Genomic DNA, 21,047 nt, shown 5'->3' with positions numbered 1-21,047 from the left:
GAAAGAACAGTGCCATTTAGTGACAGGGTGAGGATGGAGCAGTGTCACTGACTGGGTAAGAGAGTTAGAGAGCAGTGCCTCATACTGACAGGTGAGAGCAGAAGCAGTGCTGCTTACTGATGGGGGGTGGTGGGAGCAGTGCACATCAGGAGCAATGTCGCTCACTGACAGAGTGAGGAGATCATTACCGCATATTCTCACTTGTAAGAGCAAAAGCATGCAACCGACTGGGTTAGCGGGGAGAGCTGTGCTATTGACTGACGAGAGATGGGGAGCTTTGCCACTGACCGGGTCAGAGCAGAAGTAGTGCCATTGGCAGGTTGAGAGGAGAACATCACCTATTACTGACCTTGTGAGGCGAAGCTTGTCTCAGGGTGAGATGGAAGCAGTTGTGCTTATTGACGGGTTTAGCGGGAGAACAGTGCCGCTTACTGACGGGGAGCACCACTACCTACTGACTGGGTGTGGGCGCAGCACCACTTTTCGACACAGTGAGGGGGAGCACTTACACACTGATGGCGGATCTGTGCCACTGACCGGGTGATTGGGGGAGACTGGGAGGAGTGCCTCTTTGAAGGGGAACAGTTACTGACGGGTTGAGAGGGAGAGCAGGGGAACACTGACAGATGAGAGCATAATCAGTGCCACTTGGTGAGAGGGAGAGTAGCGATGTATGGGCAGGAGAGAGCATAATCAGTGCCACTTATAGGGTGAGAGGGAGAGTAGTGATGTATGGACAGGTGAGAGCAGAATCGGTGCAACTTTATAAGGCGAGAGTAGTGATGTATGGACAGGTGAGAGCAGAATCAGTGCCACTTATAGGGAGAGTAGTGATGTATGGACAGGTGAGAGCAGAATCAGTGCCATTTATAGGCAGAGTAGTGATGTATGGACAGGTGAGAGCAGAATCAGTGCCACTTGTAGGCAGAGTAGTGATGTATGGACAGGTGAGAGCAGAATCAGTGCCACTTATAGGCAGAGTAGTGATGTATGGACAGGTGAGAGCAGAATCAGTGCCACCTATAGGCAGAGTAGTGATGTATGGACAGGTGAGAGCAGAATCAGTGCCACCTATAGGCAGAGTAGTGATGTATGGACAGGTGAGAGCAGAATCAGTGCCACTTGTAGGCAGAGTAGTGATGTATGGACAGGTGAGAGCAGAATCAGTGCCACTTGTAGGCAGAGTAGTGATGTATGGACAGGTGAGAGCAGAATCAGTGCCACTTATAGGCAGAGTAGTGATGTATGGACAGGTGAGAGCAGAATCAGTGCCACTTGTAGGCAGAGTAGTGATGTATGGACAGGTGGGAGCAGAATCAGTGCCAGTGTGCTACTGCCAGGTGAGAGAGGAAAGGGTTTTGATTGGGTAAGAGGAGGTGCACTTCCACCTACTAACTGGTAAGAGGTGAGCAATGCACTGTCGTCATGCGAGGGACATAGTGCAGTTAAGAGGGGACACATTGGAACTTACTGACGGGTGAGTGCCAAAGCAGCACACCTGACAGAGTCCTAGGATGGCAGTGCCATTGACTGGCAGGTGGGAGTTTGCATCAGGCAAGCAGATGGACTTTAGTTTCCCTCTGCAGGGTCACAGGCACAAGCACTTGGCAGCTTCTAATGTCGGAGTTTCCTTTTTTCTTTGCAGGCTTTTTCTCACCTGCTGTTCGAGACTGCATTTCCCCAAATGATAGCATACTTATTGATTACCTGAATTGTCTTGCTTTATCTCCTATGTTTTTTCTTTTCTGCAGGGTTTCTCCGAGTCCCCTGACTTGGAGTTTGAGTATGCAGATACTGATAAATGGGGCGCAGAGCTATCAGGTAGGATAATAATTCAAGTCCATTTTAGCCTGTCCCTTTCTGTAAGATCTCCAGGTGATGATTGATGGTTTTTAATTATGTCCAGCGCCATTTGGGAGCGACTCTGAGCATGCAAGCTGGGAAGCCGGTGCACTCTCCTTGATGTTTTTGGGCACTGTAGTGAACCCCGCTCTTCATGTTTTCTTCGGATACTGGGCCAGTGTTCGTGCACTAAGCCCCAATGAGCACCCAACTTGTGTTGGAGGCTTGTGGGTTGTCTCTCCTTGGACCTCTTGTCATGGCCTGTTTTCATCAGGGGTTAAGTCAGGCTGTCATCCTTTTGTGTTTTTTTTCTGGGACATTCCCCTTTTTCATACCAGCCTCGATCTCAGATATCTGCTTCTTTGACGTTCTGTCTGAACCTCCTTCTTTGAACGCCATCTGTCTCTACTGGTTTCTTTCCATGGGCCTTTTTCCAACCCTTGGGAGGTGGTTCTGGGTTTAGTTACTTAGTTTAGGCAAACATCCTAAACTATGACTCGCAGTGAGTCCCTTTCATTTTTGATTTTGACCTCCACTTTCATCACACTTTGTCCGTGTAGGACTCACTTGCAATGTAACTATGCTTCACTGATGCCCCCGCTTCACTTGTGCCTACCAGGGCTCAGGATGGTATGGCAGAGCCTGCCCTCTGAAGCCACAATTAACGCAGCAGTAAGAGGTATATCTTAACAACACGCAGTGTTAAGAGTGTTGGACGTGGAGCTGCTGTACTCGCTACAATCTGTTTCTAAACGTTTGTAAAATGCTGAGACGGCAGCCTCCTTTCTTTGAGGATGTTGGTTGTCTTTACTTATTGGAAAATGGTCCATGGTGGTTCATGTATCTGTCTATTGCTCTCTTCTGTTTAGTTCTATTTTGCTGTGGTGTGTGCTTTGTCTTTCTCTTGCACACTGTTATTATCGCTCACACATGTGTGTCTGGGGTTCAAGACCTATTGCATGCAGAGCTATTTCTTTAGTTGCAAAACAAAGGGTGTTCTGGGAGTCTCTCTACCGGCACAAACACAGCCCATTGACCTGTTCTTAGGTGGATGGCCCCTGGGAGAGTCTCAACCAAGTTTTTAGCTCAATGTCCCTTTCACAGAGGAGAAATATCCCTTCATATCCGTCTTTGTCCTGGCCAGGGGGGCAGTCCAGCACTGAAATGCTAGGCAATTCTCCTCTGAACTAGAGTACCAACAGCAACCCCATACACCTGTTTCAGCCGTGTTGGGCATCATCATTGAGGTGGAGCTGTGCCTCTCTGAGAACAGGGAGCAAGGGGTCCACGTCTGGATTCCTCTGCTAACTTAGGGTGAAGCCCAAAGTCACTTAACATGCAAAAGAACAGGTCAATGGGCTGTGTTCGTGCTGGTAGAGAGACTCCCAGAACCCCCTTGTTTTGCCTATTTCTTTAGTTATTGATCCTGTCTTCTACTGGAGTACATTCGTTTTTGACTCCCTCTGTTTGTGGTGTTGATCTTGCACAGTTTGAGTGTATTCCTCTGAATCTTGCTGAGCTCTTTCTTGCCGCCTCTGTCACTGAAGTTGTGCTTCGTCTTGGTTTCTGTGCTTTACAGTAATTGTGATGTTTCTTCTGTGAGAGTATGTGATATGTTTTGTTTTCCATAAAAGCAGCTCTTGGACTGTGGAGTTCGCTTTGAAGTTTGTTTATTTGTTTATTTATTTAGTATAGCGCGCAAAACCCAGAGGTAACAGGGCGCAACATAGAACAGGAAAGTAAGATTACATAAAAACTTAGTTACTGGAAAGGCACACATGTGTAAGAAGCGGAAGGTACATGTATACACATAGTTAATAACTTGCTTACATATTTACATATTTGATGCTGTGCAGAGCAGTTCGGTAGAGGTTGCATATTTACATATGTACATTTTAATGCTGTACATAGTCAAATCAGGTTTCAGCAAAGGCATGAGCATGTGAGAGGGCAGGGTTAGTCATGGGGATCATTGGACCTTAGCAAGGTGAGGGTGTTTCGCCTGAAGCTGTAGTAGGATTGGTCTGTCCTAATGTTAAGTGGGAGGGCGTTCCAGCGTTGGGCTGCCAAGACAGGGAAGCTATTGCCGCTGGTTTTCTTTTGTCTGAATTTTGGTACCTGCAGACAGTAAGAGTTAATAGATCTGGGGTGGCGGGTGGAGGTTTTATTGCTATTCTGGCTGCAAAATGGGGGAGCTGCATTCTTTAGGCATTTGAAAATGAGAGATGCCGTTTTGAGAGTGATGCGGTCAGAGATTTTGAGCCATTTGTGTTCTCTGCTTCAGTTGGAGATGTGTTCCTTGGATGGTAGGTTGACGGCTGTTCTGAGTGCGTTATTTTGTAGTGTCTGTAGTTTGTTGGCTCCTAGGTACATGACGTTATAATAGTCAAGTCTGGAGAGTATTAGGGCATTGGTGATGATGATGCAGCTAGCTTGGGTGAGGAAGGCTCTGCTTGCCCTGATTAGCTTGCATGTGTAGGCGGTGGAGGATGCTAGTGAGTTGACTTGTTTTTTTAGTGACATGGTTGCATCTAGGTGAAAGCCTACCATTTTCACTGTTTTGGCTACTGTGATGGTGTTGCCATCAATGATGAAGGCCTTATAGTTCAAGCTGAGTTTTTTTTTTAGATTGGTGTTGGATCCGAGGAGAAGGTTTTCGGTTTTCTCATCATTCAGGCATAGGCCGTGTGTGGCCATCCATGCCTGAATGATGAGAGAGATTTTGTTTACCAAGGCATTATCCGACTCGTAGGTCCCTGAAAGGGGTATGAGGATCTGGGTGACATCTGCGTAATTAGTATAAGAGACACCCAGTCTATCCACCTTGTCAAATAAGGGCTTGGTAAAGATGTTGTAGAGGGTGGGTGAGACGCAGGAGCCCTGGGGTACCCCGCAGGTTATTTTGATGGGGTCTGCTGAGGCTAGAGTGGAGCAGACCCTCATTGTTCGATTGTCCAAAAAGGATTTGATCCAGGCTATGGCCTCTATTGAGAAGTAGGCAGCTGAGGCCAGGTGTTCGCACAGGACTGCGTGATTCACCAGGTCGAACGCTGCCGACAGGTCGAGGAGGAGTAGCATGGCGGTGTTCCCTTTGTTGTTAATCTCGTTGATCTGGGTCTTGAGATCAATTAGGGCTGTCTCAGTGCCGTGCTGTGGTCTGACACCCGATTGGCGGGGACCTAGTAATTTGTGAGTTTCAAGATATTGCTGAATTTGCAGGTATGCTACTCTGTCTATTATCTTTAACAGGAACGGCACCGTGGTGATGGGCCTGTAATTGGTGGGAATAGCAGGGTCAAGGGTTTGCTTCTTGAGGAGAGGCAGGACTTAGGATTCTTTGAGGTGGCTTGGTATGGTGTTGGAGGAGAAGGATGCGTTGATCAGTTTGGTTATAAAGGGGGCTAGGTCCCTGGCAGCATCCTTGATTATCTGGGGAGGGCAGTTGTCGCCTTTGCGGTTGGATGGTTTAAGTGAGGCTATAACTTTTTCTGTTTCTGGGATCGATATTTTGATGAACCTGAAGAGATTTGGGCCTGGTGGGTTGGTTATTTTAGCATGCTAGCTGGGAGATACTTCATTAGTGGAAGTTTTTTTTTTTTTTTGTGCAATTTTAGTTTGGAGAGTTTTGATTTTATTCGTTAGGGCGTTTTGGACGCTGGTGCACCATCCTTTGTCCTTAATTATGTTGTCTGGAGGAGGTATGGGGGATTCTAGTTCCCTTAGTATAGCGAATAGTTCCCTGGTGTTGGAGCTAGATTTTTTGATTCTTTCATTGAAGAGATTCTTACTGTTATGATATGATAAGTCATTTGTAATGCGCCTATACACAAGTGTTTCAAGACGCGACGAGGCAAGGGGGGGAACAAGGGGAGACGGACAACGATCCTACTAGGGCAGGTGTCATTCAGATCGCGTAAGTGCAAGGGTGGAGGGGAAGGGAAAGTGCACTACAGGGTTAGTAGAATACAAGATAAATAATGGGGCCAGCTGGTTGCAAGTGCAAGGTAAGTGCCGGGAGGAGGGGCTGTAGGATACATAGACAGTTATTGATTTTAATTTCTGAAGTCTGTTTGAGGGCCTTTCAAATAACGATGTTGAGCTCTATGCTCTTAATTACTCTTGGACTCTAGGTGCTGCGTCGCTGATTTTGCTTGCTGGGGTTCCTGGTGTCTGGAATGTGTTGGTCCTTTTCCTTTGCTTGTCCTAGCTTTTGGCCTCTGGGCACTGAGAGTTTATAACCCCCGTGGCTCTTGGTCTCTTGTGAGTTGACTGAGCTCCCATTTCTGACAGGTGGGGGAATCCACTAGGCACTGGGTTGGTTCGGCTAAGACCTGATGCTCATGCCAGAGAGTGGGGAGCCCCTGGCTTGCATCTCAAAGATGCAGTAGTGACCTGGAGTAACCCGAATTCTCAAAGCTTTGCCAGAGATTACAACGTCCAGGGACAAAGTGGCAAACACTCAGCTGAAGACTGTGCAATACTTTGTAGTTTGCGAAACTTGTTAGAATGACACTGATGACTTACTCCAAGCAAAACAGACAGAGAAGTGATTACTAAGCATGCGCTCCTACCTCAGTATGCAAGGTATCGGCAAGGAGAGATTGCATACCCCTGCCGAGTCAGTGACGGAGCTGGAGGCAATATCGTGAAGATGCCTCACGCCAAGGATGCCTTTCAAAGCTTGCTTCCTCTCACTAAATTTAATCGCATTCATCAAGTAATATTGGTTCCCTGAATTAGGAGTAGGGAAATACGTTGAAAGTGAATTGAATGCTTAGAAATCCAAGGTCTGGGAGAGACCTGAAGTGAATGCTGAGACACCCATGGTCTTGGGGGAGACCTGAAGTGAATGCTGAGAAACCCATGGTCCAGGAGAGAACTGAAGTGAATGCTGAGAAACCCATGGTCTTGGGGGAGACTTGAAGTGAACGCTGAGGCACGCATAGTCTGGGGGGGAGACCTGCAGGGAATGCTGAGACGCCCATGGTCTGGGGAGACCTGAAGGGAATGCGGAGACACCCATGGTCTGGGGAGAGACCTGAAGGGAATGCTGAGACACCCATGGTCTGGGGAGATACCTGAAGTGAATGCTGAGGCACGCATGGTCTTGGGGGAGACCTGAAGGGAATTCTGAGGCACCCATGGTCTGGGAGAGACCTGAAGTGAATGCTGAGACACCCATGGTCCGGGAGAGACCTGAAGTGAATGCTGAGACACACATGGTCTTGGGGAGACCTGAAGGCAATGCTGAGACACGCATGGTCTTGGGGAGACCTGAAGGCAATGCTGAGACACGCATGGTCTTGGGGAGACCTGAAGGCAATGCTGAGACACGCATGGTCTGGAGGAGACCTGAAGGCAATGCTGAGACATGCATGGTCTGGGGGGAGACCTGAAGGCAATGCTGAGACATGCATGGTCTGGGGGGAGACCTGAAGGGAATGCTGAGGCACCCATGGTCTGAGAGAGACCTGAAGGGAATGCTGAGGCACCCATGGTCTGAGAGAGACCTGAAGGTAATGCTGAGGCACCCATGGTCTTGGGGAGACCTGAAGTGAATACTGAGACACGCATGGTCTGAGAGAGACCTGAAGTGAATGCTGAGGCACCCATGGTCTGGGGGAGACCTGAAATGAATGCTGAGAAACCCAAGGTCTGGTAGAGACCCACTGAAGTGAGTGATGATAAATGCAAGGGGCCCATCTGAAAGAATTGAAGGCTGGGGAGGAACCCAACCAGCCCACAAGGAACTTGGTGGGAAAGTACAAATCTAGGAAACCAGAAGCCGAGGGGATGCCCAGCCAGAGGAACCTGAGAAGCTTAAAACCTTGCAGAGGGCTTGAGAGGCACGGCGAAAGCATGGAGACAGAATAATGGTACAGACTGAGTAAGCCTCAGAAGAGCTTTCCCAGGCAAACATTTCTGTTACATTGGGTCAAGGTGGAACATTTATGACTAGAACTCTTTTGTTTACAACCCTTAGCAACATTTTTGTTACAGCGTAGGGGAGCCAGCAGGCTACGGACTAGTTCAGATTTTAATTTGGAACTTTGTGTTGGCTATCAAGTTGGCTATTGCTTTGTATATTGTGGCGTCCCATAAAGGGACAAGGACTTGTACCAAGAGGTAGAGAACTTCATGATATGGTCATTATATTACAAAGGTGTGGGATATCTGGAGAGGCACTCCCTATGTGTTGTCCCATCCTCGACACAGTTTGCTTTAGAAAGATCGTCTTGTTTACAGACGTTTTCCTGTAGGTGTTTGGTCCAACTCCTTTCTTGAAGAAATCATTAATGAAATCCCTAAATTGGACTGTGTCACGTGTGTAGTTAGCCTTGCCACGCTCTTCTTACTGTGTCCCCTGGTCTCTGGAAGATGTATTGGTCTTTTTGCTGGCTGTGGCTCTTCTCTCTAGAAGCTGTGTTGGTCTTTTTGCTTTGTTTCTCGTGACTCTTTGACTCTGGACATTGTTGGGTTATAATGGCCGTAACTATTGGTCTCTAGATGCCGTGTTGTTCTCTGTTGGCTTTGCCTCCTGGTATGAGTGCTGAGTTTGTCTCTGCTTATCATGGCTGTTGGCGCTGTGTTTTCTGTTGATGGTTGTTCTAAATCTCTGCCCACTGTAATCCTATGCTGGCTGGGGCTCTTTCTCCCCGTGTGCTGGGTTGGTCTCTTTGCTTGTCGTGGCTCTTGGCCTCTGGATGCTGGAAAACCAACTTATTTTCTAAAATGTTCCCTACTAGATGTACATAGAAAAAGCCAGATTTATAAATAGGGCTCCTGGTGAGGAACCTATTCTGTCCAGGAGGGCTACGTAGGGATAAAGATACAAATGAATAGCTCTAAGGTATGGGGGGGGGGTGGGGAAATCACCTTTGCGCTCTCCTATGCATCCTAAGTTCAAGGAACAAATCGATACAGTGCAAAGGCGATTTCCTCCCCCCATCCCTTAGACCTATTCATTTGTATCTTTATCCCTACATAGCAAAAGCCATCCTTCCAATATAGTTTTGACAGACCGAACACTAATTTCATCCAATTGTGTTCTTCGGGACATACAAAAGCACTCTGCCTCTTCCTGTGTATGGATTATCTTCAGGGTAGAGATGGGGGTGTAGCAAAGCACTCAAGTGTCCCTACCTGGTGCAAATCACCCTTTGTGAGTTAAAATGATTTTTTTTATAGCCACTCCTATATGCTTTAACCAACATGTTCTTTTAGCAGCACAGTTTATTATATGTGCCTCTTATCTAGATAGCCTATATCACTTCTGTTGACTGTGGTTTGTGATCTCTGGCGCTGTTATTCTCTGCTGGCTGTGGCTCCTGCTCCCTGTTTACTGGGTTGGTCTCTTTGCTTGCTGTGGCTCTTGGCCTCTGGATACTGTGTTTCCTGTTGGCTATGTTTCTTGATCTCTGGCTGCTGTTATTCTCTGCTGACTGTGGCTCACGCTCCCTGTTTGCTGGGTTGGTTTCTTTGAGTGTCGTGGCACTTAGTCTGTGGATGCAGTGTTTACTGTTGACTGCGTTTCTTGAGCTCTGGTGCTGTTTTTCTCTGCTGGCTGTGGCTCCTGCTCCCCTGGGTGCTGGGTTGGTCTCTTTGCTTGTCGTGGCTCTGGCCTCTGGATGCTGTTTCCTGTTGGCTTTGGTTCCTGGTCTCTGGCTGCTGCTATTCTCTGCTGGCTGTGGCTCCTGCTCCAGGTTTGCTGGATTGGTCTCTTTGCTGGTCGTGGCTCTTGGCCTCTGGATGCTGTTTCCTGCTGGCTGGGGTTCCTGGTCTCTGGCTGCTGCTGTTCTCTGCTGGCTTTGGCTTCTGCTCCCGGTTTGCTTGGTTGATCTCTGCTTGTCATGGCTCGTGGTCTCTGTATGCTGTGTTTTCTGTTGGCTGTCGCTCCTGCTTCCTGTTTGCTGGGTTGGTCTCTTTGCTTTTCGTGGCTTTTGGCCTCTGGATGCCTCGTTTCCTCTTGGATGTAGTTTCTGGTCTCTGGCTGCTGTTATTCTCTGCTAGCTGTGGCTTCTGTTGTTGGGTTGGTCTCTTTGCATGTGGTTCTTGGCATTTGGATGCTGTGTTTCCTGTTGGCTTTGGCTCCCGCCCCCTGTTTGCTGGGTTGATCTCTTTGCTTGTTGTGGCTCTTGGCCTCTGCATGCTATGTTTTCTGTTGGCTGTGGTCGCTGGCCTCTTGCTGCTGTTCTTCTCTGCTGGCTGTGGCTTCCGCTCCCGGTTTGCTTGGTTGATCTCTCTGCTTGTCGTGACTCTTGGTCTCTGGATGCTGTGTTTTCTGTTGGCTGTGGCTCCCGCTTCCTGTTTGCTGGGTTGGTCTCTTTGCTTGTCGTGGCTCTTGGCCTCTGGATGTCTTGTTTCCTCTTTTATGTAGTTCCTGGTCTCTGGCTGCTGTTCTTCTCTGGTAGCTGTGGCTCCTGCTCCCTGTTTGATGGGTTGATCTCTTTGCTTGTCGTGGCTCTTGCCCTCTGGATGCTCTGTTTCCTGCTGGCTGTGGTTCCTGGTCTCTGGTTGCTGTTATTCTCTGCTGGCTGTGGCTCCCGCTCCCTGCTTGCTGGGTTGGTCTCTTTGCTGGTCATGGCTCTTGCCCTCTGGATGCTGTTTCCTGCTGGCTGGGGTTCCTGGTGTCTGGCTGCTGTTATTCTCTGCTGGCTGTGGCTTCCGCTGCTGGGTTGGTCTCTTTGCTTGTGGCTCTTGGCCTTTGGATGCTGTGTTTCCTCTTGAATGTAGTTCCTGGTCTCTGGCTGCTGTTCTTCTCTGGTAGCTGTGGCTCCTGCTCCCTGTTTGATGGGTTGATCTCTTTGCTTGTCGTGGCTCTTGCCCTCTGGATGCTCTGTTTCCTGCTGGCTGTGGTTCCTGGTCTCTGGTTGCTGTTATTCTCTGCTGGCTGTGGCTCCTGCTCCCTGTTTGATGGGTTGATCTCTTTGCTTGTCGTGGCTCTTGCCCTCTGGATGCTGTGTTTCCTGCTGGCTGTGGTTCCTGGTCTCTGGTTGCTGTTATTCTCTGCTGGCTGTGGCTCCTTCAATGTGCAGGTTCTTGGTTTCTGAATTGTGTGCTGCTCTTCCTCTCTGTGTGGCTATTTCTACGCCAATGGTGTTTTAGTTGCATCTCGGTGTGCTCTGGGGATTAGCAGAAGATTTGCATCGAGGAGCTGACCTCTATAATTCTTTTGCCGGCACCTTAAAGAACTTTGTTATCCTGTTTTTGATACTTTTAACACCTGGCACTTTATGCAAGTTTTTACAACCCCCTCTACTTCTGATGATCTTACTAGATGCCATGCAAAATGCACCTGCATTACAAGTACCCAAATAAATGATTGATGTTGTTTACTTTCTGTGACAGAGCTATACAGTTACACAGAAGGCCCAGAGTTTCTTCTCAACAGGAAATGCTTTGAAGAAGATTTTAAAGTTCACGGTAAGTGCAGTGTCTTACATCCCTACAGCAGTTGCAACTGCATGTGCCATCTATGTGCCTAGACCGCTTGTCGTCTTCTCAACACTACAATGGCTGCTGAAGGTTGTAGAAACTTCCCTCTTACTCGACTCCCTATGTAGAGAAACACACAGCTGGCTAAAGCTTCTGTAGACTACCATGGGGTCCTGACTACTAAAAGCTCGAAGTGTTTTCGAAGGTCTCCGATAATACCGGCCTGCAGGATTTCTACCACAGTGGCAACCCACAGAACCCCTAGGGTGCTCAGCTGACAAAAACAGAACCTTTCCCTACACCTCCACAAACATGTCATTCATTTACACTCTCGCATACTCCTTCTCGTTCTCTTCCCCCTAGTCACCCTGTAACTGGCAGAAAAAAACTCCTCCATCGTACCTAGTACTACCAAGAATCTGTGCAAATGGGAAGCAATGTTGTGATAGATACTCCTTAGCAACCGGAGCGTGCAGCTGTACAGTCACATAAGGTTGTTCTTTGCGTACAGCGGTACAGCCCATCCTCACCTGCCACCCTTTACAGTTGCATGAGACTGTTCTATCCATCTGCACAGACCGCCACCACTTCTTTTTTGCTGCATGTAAAACTCTCTATCCATGTTCACAATCCGGTAAAGGTGACGACCTTCCACACAAAGCTCTCCTCCCTTTGCTGCAGCTTCACATGAGACCGTTTGTATGCAGACCTTTAACCCTTCCTTTAGCTGCATTGCAAAATAACGTCCCGCCTTACAGGTTTCCACACTTAGACTTTCCCTGTTGTAAGAAACCTGAGTGTATTCTCAGTTCCAATCACTTAGGATCTTCTGCGCAGGTGGCTGGTGAAGGCCATCGCTTTTGGATCCTGACCCTGGGGATGGAAAAGCGAGGGAGGGTCACCTGGGCGGAGGATCTTTGGTGATTGAGAATGCGATATACTCGGACGTGACACAGTATTACCCAGCTTCCTTTCAAGAAGAACCCTCGGTTCCTAGGACAGTAATGGGATATTGTTATCCATGTGGCATTGATAAAGGAAAAAGTAGAAGGCACCGTCAGTTCAGATGTACCAGGAAAAGAGCAAAAAGGGATAAATATGGGTTGGGCAAGACATGGTACACCCCTTAGTCTGATGACAAACCTAACCCTCCCCCAACCTTTATGGGCTGCTATAAGCTAGCTCCCCTCAATTCTCCACCTATGACATTTGACAATACTTGGATGAGGAAGAGACGACTAGGAGTGATGTACACCAAAATGGAGCTACACCACTTGGTACTGAGATGAGGAAGAGGGCTTCAGAGGAGTACCATTATCAAGATCAGGCATGTCTTATTAATCAGCCTAACTATGGTCAGGCAATTAAGAGAAAGGACTCTCACCTGCAACCCTTTTACACAAGTCAGGTGTATGAAAGTGGTGTGGACAGGAAGGTAAGGGGTGAGAGGCGAGACGCTGATGGGACAAAAACAGAACCTTTCCCTACACCTGCACAAACATGTCATTCATTTACACTCTCGCATACTCCTTCTCGTTCTCTTCCCCCTAGTCACCCTGTAACTGGCAGAAAAAAAACTCCTCCATCGTACCTAGTACTACCAAGAATCTGTGCAAATGGGAAGCAATGTTGTGATAGATACTCCTTAGCAACCGGAGCGTGCAGCTGTACAGTCACATAAGGTTGTTCTTTGCGTACAGCGGTACAGCCCATCCTCACCTGCCACCCTTTACAGTTGCATGAGACTGTTCTATCCATCTGCACAGACCGCCACCACTTCTTTTTTGCTGCATGTAAAACTCTCTATCCATGTTCACAATCCGGTAAAGGTGACGACCTTCCACACAAAGCTCTCCTCCCTTTGCTGCAGCTTCACATGAGACCGTTTGTATGCAGACCTTTAACCCTTCCTTTAGCTGCATTGCAAAATAACGTCCCGCCTTACAGGTTTCCACACTTAGACTTTCCCTGTTGTAAGAAACCTGAGTGTATTCTCAGTTCCAATCACTTAGGATCTTCTGCGCAGGTGGCTGGTGAAGGCCATCGCTTTTGGATCCTGACCCTGGGGATGGAAAAGCGAGGGAGGGTCACCTGGGCGGAGGATCTTTGGTGATTGAGAATGCGATATACTCGGACGTGACACAGTATTACCCAGCTTCCTTTCAAGAAGAACCCTCGGTTCCTAGGACAGTAATGGGATATTGTTATCCATGTGGCATTGATAAAGGAAAAAGTAGAAGGCACCGTCAGTTCAGATGTACCAGGAAAAGAGCAAAAAGGGATAAATATGGGTTGGGCAAGACATGGTACACCCCTTAGTCTGATGACAAACCTAACCCTCCCCCAACCTTTATGGGCTGCTATAAGCTAGCTCCCCTCAATTCTCCACCTATGACATTTGACAATACTTGGATGAGGAAGAGACGACTAGGAGTGATGTACACCAAAATGGAGCTACACCACTTGGTACTGAGATGAGGAAGAGGGCTTCAGAGGAGTACCATTATCAAGATCAGGCATGTCTTATTAATCAGCCTAACTATGGTCAGGCAATTAAGAGAAAGGACTCTCACCTGCAACCCTTTTACACAAGTCAGGTGTATAAAAGTGGTGTGGACAGGAAGGTAAGGGGTGAGAGGCGAGACGCTGATGGGAGCCGTTGTGAGCTGGAGAAGCACACTGAGGACTGAAGCAGCTGAGGGTCCCGGCAAGTGTGAAGTGGGAGCAAAAGCTCTATGGCGCAGAGGCAAGGCGAAGGAAGGGGACCAGATGATGGATCGTCCTTCAGTCCATCAAATGCATTTCTCATTCTCCTATGGTGCTGCAAGAGCGAGAGCGTGGCTAAGGGGTAGAGAAAGGCCCCCTTGGAGAAAGTCGACCAGTTTGTTGCCAGCGCGATATCGAAACAGACTGCGCAATGCGGCGGTTAGTTTGAGATCGAGAAACCCGGTGTTACTGTAACCGTGAGGCTCGTAAACTGAGCTGTTATTGTTGAATGAGAGCAGTGAATTAAGAGCAAGCCAACACATCTTGAATACTGAGCTAAAAGGGAAGCTTAAATAAAGCCAATGCATATTGAATACCGAACTTAAGAGAAATGTAACATTGAAGCAAGTCAGTAAACTTTGACTGTTGAATGCATGAACCCAAATCTTGAATCTGAATAATTAAGGAACACAACCAGTGCCAGTAAGACCAAGATCCTTCTCATTGGGACCCCTTCTCCCCATTCCCTCCCGCACTCTGGCCACCCTCCTTGGGGGGGGGGGGGGAGTGGGCCTCCCTTCACCCTGTCGGATGCACGCCTTACCTGGAGTCTTTTCTGGGTCCGGTCAGGGAAGAGAAAGGGTCTGTCCTTTCGCGCAGTCATACCGAGCACTGACAGAACAGGGGGAGGGAGAGGCTGGACCTAAGGACAGATCCTGGTCTGGGAAAAACTCAGCAGTGTAGAAGCATCGTCAAAACTTCCAAAACAGCAGGGTAGGATGGTGTTGCAGATGAAGAGGCAACAAGCCAGGACTGGGCTTCCACAGAACCAAGGACAAAACGAAGAGAAGGAAGCAGCACCGAGGAAATATATGGATGCACAAATATATATATGAATAACAAAGGAGGAAAACACGAAGACCAGAAATAACAGGAAGGTCAGTGTAGAGCAGCTTGCAGGAATAACAAGACAGAGGGAAAAACATGCGTTATAGCAACAAGGAAACGGTTGCAACACAAGAGCTTATCGGAGGCGATGATTCTTATAGGCAGTGTAGGCGGAATGCCTTTGGTGGGCCGCGTCACGTTCACTCTGATGCTCCGTAGCGGTGGCCATCTTGGGGATGTCAGTGGAGCAATGCGGCCGCCATGATGGGATGGCCACCGCCAGCACCACTGCAGCGAGACTCGCGGCTGCAGGCGAGTCGCTCTGACACACCATTGTGTGAAGCAAAACACCTTGGCGTTGTCTTCGACTGCTCCCTCTCCTTCTCTCCTCACATCATGGGCATGGCCAAGAAGGCATTCTCCCTTTTCTCAACTTGCCCCAAAACTCGATGTCTCCAGAGCTCTGGGTCACTCTCGGCTGGACTACTGCAACAACCTTTTCCTTAATCTGCCTAACACTTCCCTTCGCCCCTTCAACTAATTTTGAATAGGACTGCAAGATTTATTCTCTGCCTCAAGCCCTGGGACTACATCTCTCCAGCCCTTAAATCTCTCCACTGGCTCACGGTTACTGCGAGAGTCAATTTCACAGACCCTCTGTATCGTCCACAAGGCTTACTGGAGTATGGGACCACGCTATATCCAACACTCTCTCCCTAAATACATCCCCCACTAGAGCCCTTCACTCATCTACCTGTAAGATGCTTTTCCAAACAGAGAGTGGGGGTTAGATCTCTCTTCCACAGGTGCCTCCCTCTGGAATTACCTCCCTGCCCCCCTCAGACTTTAGCCGGATCTCCTTGCGTTCCGGAAGCTCCTCAAGACCTTTCTTATTTTGCCCCCCCCTCCTGTGCTAATGTGCCCTCTGCCTGCGACTGGTAGCCTGGTTCCTCCAGACTCTTATAGGGCACCAGGCCCTCCCCTGCCCAGCCTACCTCTGCACTTCTCCCCTTTCCCTCCCCTCCCAACGCTCATCCTGCACTTGCCCTAATGCCCCCCGCCCTACACTTAGCTGGTTGGCATTGACCTCTGTTGCCTTCCAGCACCTTAAATTTGCACTTGGCCCTGTCCACCTGGCCTCCCTGGCTCTTTCATTCCCATTGGCCCTTCCATCCAACCCCTGCGCTTCCCCACCTCCATGCACTTATCGCTACTGCACTTGCACAATCTGAATGTTGCAAGGCCTATTGGGATCGCTACTTTCCTCCTTCCTGCCCCCCCTCCTGCCTTGTTGCGCCTCAAAACACTTGTGTATAGGCGCATTACAAATGAACAATAAATAAACCCAACATTTAAAGCCACAAAACATTGCATTAAATCCTGAACTGCAATTGAATGATACTAAATGATTGTTGCACAAGGAATAAACCCACATTTTGAAGCTGAATATTAAAGACTGCAGGAACCCCCACGACAAACCTTAAAAAGTTAATATAGTGTGGCAAGGCTACCGTTTGGAAAAGGGTGTGTAACCCATGATGACAGACACATGAGGCGGCTAAAGAGAAATCGGAAGAGCCTAAGAGCACACCCTAAAATCAGAAAACCAATTAAGGAAACCAAAGAAAGGTGACTTGGTGCACAGAAAGGAGCAAGTGCCAAGGAACCTGTGTGAGACCTTGAAGCCTTGGGGAAGGGAACTTGGCAGATTTGCATGTGATGTCTTGAGATGGGAGTCCCAAGACCCCCCCCCCTCGTGTCTGAATTGTATTGGTTGAACCTTGGGGAAGGGAACCCCAGGATTCTTTGGGATTGTGTTATTTGAAACTTGGGGAAGGAAAACCCAGGCTTGGTTCTAACTATATTGTCTTGAACTGGAGAAAGGTAAACCTCAAGACACCTTTTCATGGAACCTTCTTGTGCTTGAGGAAGGGGAGCTGAGAGAAGGCTGTGAGCTGGAAGAAGCTCAGAACTTTAAGTTAAACACTACTTCCTTTGACATCCCTGCTCATTTATTTGTTCTAGTTGTGAGGGAAAGAATAGGTTTTCGACACAAACTATTAAGTTGAACTCTTTGACTCAGACTTTCCTTAGTTTTGTTCATGTAGGGAAATTCCACCTTAGCATAGGGCAAGTTAGGCCTTCCACCATCCTGACATTTGAGTTAATCTCTTTTGTTTACACTTTGTCTGTTGTCTGTGTCTTGCTTCATGATGCCTTCACACTGTGCACACTATTGTTTGCTCCGCCTTCTTTAATAAATAATGAATGTTTTTTTTTTGTTTTGGAAGTTTCAAAGTAAGCAACCTATACATTGTTTAACATAATTAAAGTAACAATAGTTACAATGATCTACCATAAACAACTGAGTGGACAAAAAGGATGTTAAGCTAGCGCAGCTTATCAAGCCGTACAGAGGTGCCTTTGCATCCTGTTGTCACTTCACTTCTCTTCTCTAGTCGTTCCTTCTCGCTTTGTGACCTTTGTACGCTTTTATCCCTTCGCTTTGTCTCCTTACTGAAGTTGTAGTCCAGTCTCTGCATTCCATTTCTATCCTATGGCATCCTCTTACCTTTCTCCTCTGCTTATTGTTAATTCTCACCTTATTACTCGTCCTCTCTTCTTACCTGTGTCCTCGCTTATGTTCCTGTTTTGCTCTGCCATTTATGTTCATGTAAACTTTGGACCTTTTTCTAGTGCCGAACAAGAAATGGACAGAGCTGGAGATCGCAGAACAGCGGACGCACGCCATGCGCTTGCTGGATGGTTTGGAAGTCACTGCCAGGGAGAAGCGGCTGAAGATCGCTCGGGCCATCCTCTACATTGCCCAAGGTCAGGGGTGCCTGTGTTCATAGGAGAAGTCTGTCATTGGCCTCTGTGTTCTTCAGGCACAGTGTATACAGTGGCATCACTGAGGTGCTTTACTCAGACCCTCCAGTTTATTGCGGCATGAAATGGCAAATTTTGCAGCACAAATCTTTATTGTAGCATTTTTGCAGCACATTTATTATTGACTGGAGGGTGTAAGATGGCACATTGCAGGAAAGAGACAGTGTCCAAGGTTCCACAAGAGCTACAGTGTCATTATTATTTTTTATCTTTTGTATCAATTTAAAAGGATATCTCTGGCTTGGCAGAACGGTGTTTGTTTTGGCAATATTTTTGGTTTAATGTGCACGTCTATTTAATATTATCATTTGTAATGCTGAAAATATTCCCCTTCTATTTTCTCCAAACCCCAACATACCTCTCACCAATACACCTCACACGTCTCACCAATTCCCCAACACAACTTGCATTCTCAAACCTCTCACTGTCATACACATACTCATGTGCTCTGTCACGCTACCGAGTCACAATTTGCACTGCCCCGTCCCAGCCACACTCCAAATCATACTCCCAACTTGCACCTTGCGCTCCCCAATTCCTCCTGCAGTATAGAGTGCGTCATTCTTCCGTGCTACTTCTGCATCTTGAATCCTTACTCCCATTCTATCGCACTCTTCCCGCATCCTGTTTCCCAATCTGCAGCTCACTGCCTCTTTCCGGCCAACCGCTCCCTCTCTGCTTTCTGGCCCACTGCTCCCCCTGAGCCCACGCTCACCTCTAGTTTCTGTACCTCTGCTCCCTCTCTAATTTTTGGCCCGCTGCTCCCTCTCTGATGTCTGCCCCATTGTCCCATTGCTTCCTCTCTGCTCTCTTGCCCACTGCTTCTCCCTCTGATCCACTGCTCTGCCTCTGCTTATTTGCCTACCACTGCACATCTCACCCATCACCCCCACTCACTCTCCTGTCACTCTCATATTGTGACCATTTTAATATTTTTAAAAACGGAGATTTAGGCAGAGATCCTCAAAAAATGAGGCATCTAAAAATAGAGCAGAGGATATGCTATTTTTAGATAACCCATTTTTTTGGAAAGGAGCACAACACCTTATTCTCAACTGTGACCACGTGTTTCCACAGGGCTGAGTTGTGGCACAAATGATATGCTGGCGGCTGGCCAGCCTCCTTGAATATGTTTGTGTCGAAGGCGCTCTCCCGACAATGTCCTACAGGCTCCCAGCGTATTTTTCTGTGACAGTCCTTTAAGGGGCCTGCCCCCTGTAAAATGTGACCCCAAAAAACACATTTCTATCCCATTTGAGGAACAGAAATGCAAGTGAGAACAGCGGTTAATAAATCTGCTGTCACAAAAAAAAGTCTGACCCGGTCAGGAAGACCCCATCATGCCTACTCAAAGCAGGCGTATACGATTCCCTACAATTTCTGCATATTTAAAAGCGGATCTTGTTTGTATTGTAAATTTGGGATGCGCTTTTAAATGTGCAGATACAGACCCTGATCTGTGCAAAGGGGTGAAAATGTCCATCTGAATGGGTGGATCTTATGTGTCCCCATTCAGATGCCACAGTGGATTGCGCTGCTCCTTTTTTTTTTTGCGCAGTGACGAGATATGCTTGCGCATTACATTTCTTGTGTCCCAAAAAGTTTGGAGAATCTTGGGTCTTTTTTTTAATGGTTGTTTTTGCAAAAACTGAGTTTTTGCACTTTTTTTTCATGTAAAGGCTGTTTTCGTAGTTTTTTTTTCTTTAGGATCGCAAACTCACTATAATCTGGAGAGTCTGTTTACTCTATGACCATGTCCCCTTATGTACTGACTATATGTCTGTGCTACTTTTCTATGCTGCCTGTGTGTGATAAATCCTGCGGTGTCCTCACATAGACTGTACCTAAAGTCTCCTCCCAGGTGGCATGGGGAAGGCAGCCGTTTCCTGATCCTAACCCTGGGTGTGGCATTAGTCTGGAGAATAACCTGGGAGGAGAAGGGCCCCAAGGGAATAGGAGGACTTGGTTGGGAAAGACGTGGTATTTGTCTTCCTAAGAGAAATAGATTTCTCCAATGCCGAGTATGTAATGGCTCGTTGTCAGAGTAAAGTTTCCTTTCCCAAAGCTATCCATCTTGTTGGTTTTAAAAACTGTCATAATCCATGTTTGGGAGAATTCTCATTTCTGAGCTAATTCGGTTCAACCTTGGGCCCCCAGCTCTTTTGCTGGACTTAGGACTTTTTAATTTTATCCCTGCAGTGAGTGAGCCCTTTTTTCTCACTCTCTCATGTGTTTTGGCCTGATTTGGATTGTGTTTTTCGGGTCTGAAAACATCATCTACTTTTTGTATGGTGACACACAGCACCTTCAGTGCAGTGTCACAGAGAACTCCTTTAGATTTCTCATAAATTTTAAATACCCTTTCTTGTGTGACTACCGTTCCCAAGAATAGTAAAGTGAAATTTACTTTACTTACCTTTTCTATTTTTAGGTCCAGCACACACCATTTTATGTGAAGGGCTGGGGGGTTACTTAGTAGTCCCTTTTTCTAACCTCCTCATGTAAAAAAAATGCATGTTACTGTCACTACTTTAAATGGCTGGTGGCAGTGATTACATTTTTCTACCATTGTGCTTTTCTACCGCAGACTGAATCCTCAGCTGCACTATAGCACCCATGGGTGACCATTGTGTCAAAATGGCCGGTCTTCTTTTTCCGCCATTTTCTGTTTGTGTGGTCTTTCATGGGTTTTACTCTGCGCGCCAAGCCAGGTTTGAGCCCTTTGTTCATTTTGCCATTGGTGAGCTTCACAAAAACGTTTATAGTACTAAAACCCTCTTGTAATCAAAAGTAAAATGAAAGATGTGTACATCAGAACACTAACGTCTTACATTCTGATGAAGCTAAATCTCTTAAATTCAAACCAAACCTAGTCCTTTTCTAAAAGTGCCATTAATTATGAGAGTGAATTAAAGCTAAAAACAAGATTCAGAACAAGAGGTAATTTGAACATTGGGTATTTCGAATCCCACAATGGCCGAAGTACTGGAATGAGGAAGAGTGACTCAGAGGCACTAGACTGCAAGGTGCAGTCCAGTAATTTTAATGACCCACACCTGAGCAGGACTTTTTGAGTATATAAGACCCTTGCAGGCCACCAGAAGAAGGTAGAGTGATTGCTGTGACTTCACGTTGTAGTGGCAGCATAAGGAGGGACGCAGAGAAGCCAGAGTCACTGCTATCTGTAGAGCGGATGTTTAGTAGGTAACCCCGGTATGCGCTGTAGTCGCCCACTGGCCACTAGTGCTTATTTTGAGTACCGAACTGATGTAAAGAAGTTAAAGTGG

At 47.4% G+C, this 21,047-nt stretch overlaps 1 protein-coding gene across 2 annotated transcripts in view; it reads left to right on the top strand.

Annotated features, from left to right (window-relative positions):
• Positions 1-21,047, top strand: part of STRIP1 (striatin interacting protein 1) — a 306,491-nt gene that overhangs the window by 20,132 nt on the left and 265,312 nt on the right. For both annotated transcript variants that reach the window (XM_069632974.1, XM_069632973.1), the window contains exons 2-4: positions 1,752-1,821; positions 11,191-11,265; positions 17,569-17,703. In XM_069632974.1, the coding sequence (XP_069489075.1) occupies positions 1,752-1,821; positions 11,191-11,265; positions 17,569-17,703 (280 nt within the window). The remainder of the gene's footprint in view (positions 1-1,751; positions 1,822-11,190; positions 11,266-17,568; positions 17,704-21,047) is intronic.

Source organism: Ambystoma mexicanum, chromosome 13 (assembly GCF_040938575.1).
Source record: "Ambystoma mexicanum isolate Mex_15411 chromosome 13, UKY_AmexF1_1, whole genome shotgun sequence".
NCBI lineage: Eukaryota > Metazoa > Chordata > Amphibia > Caudata > Ambystomatidae > Ambystoma > Ambystoma mexicanum.
Note: the sequence above shows the minus strand (reverse complement) of the source record. Positions and strands in the feature narration are given on the sequence as shown.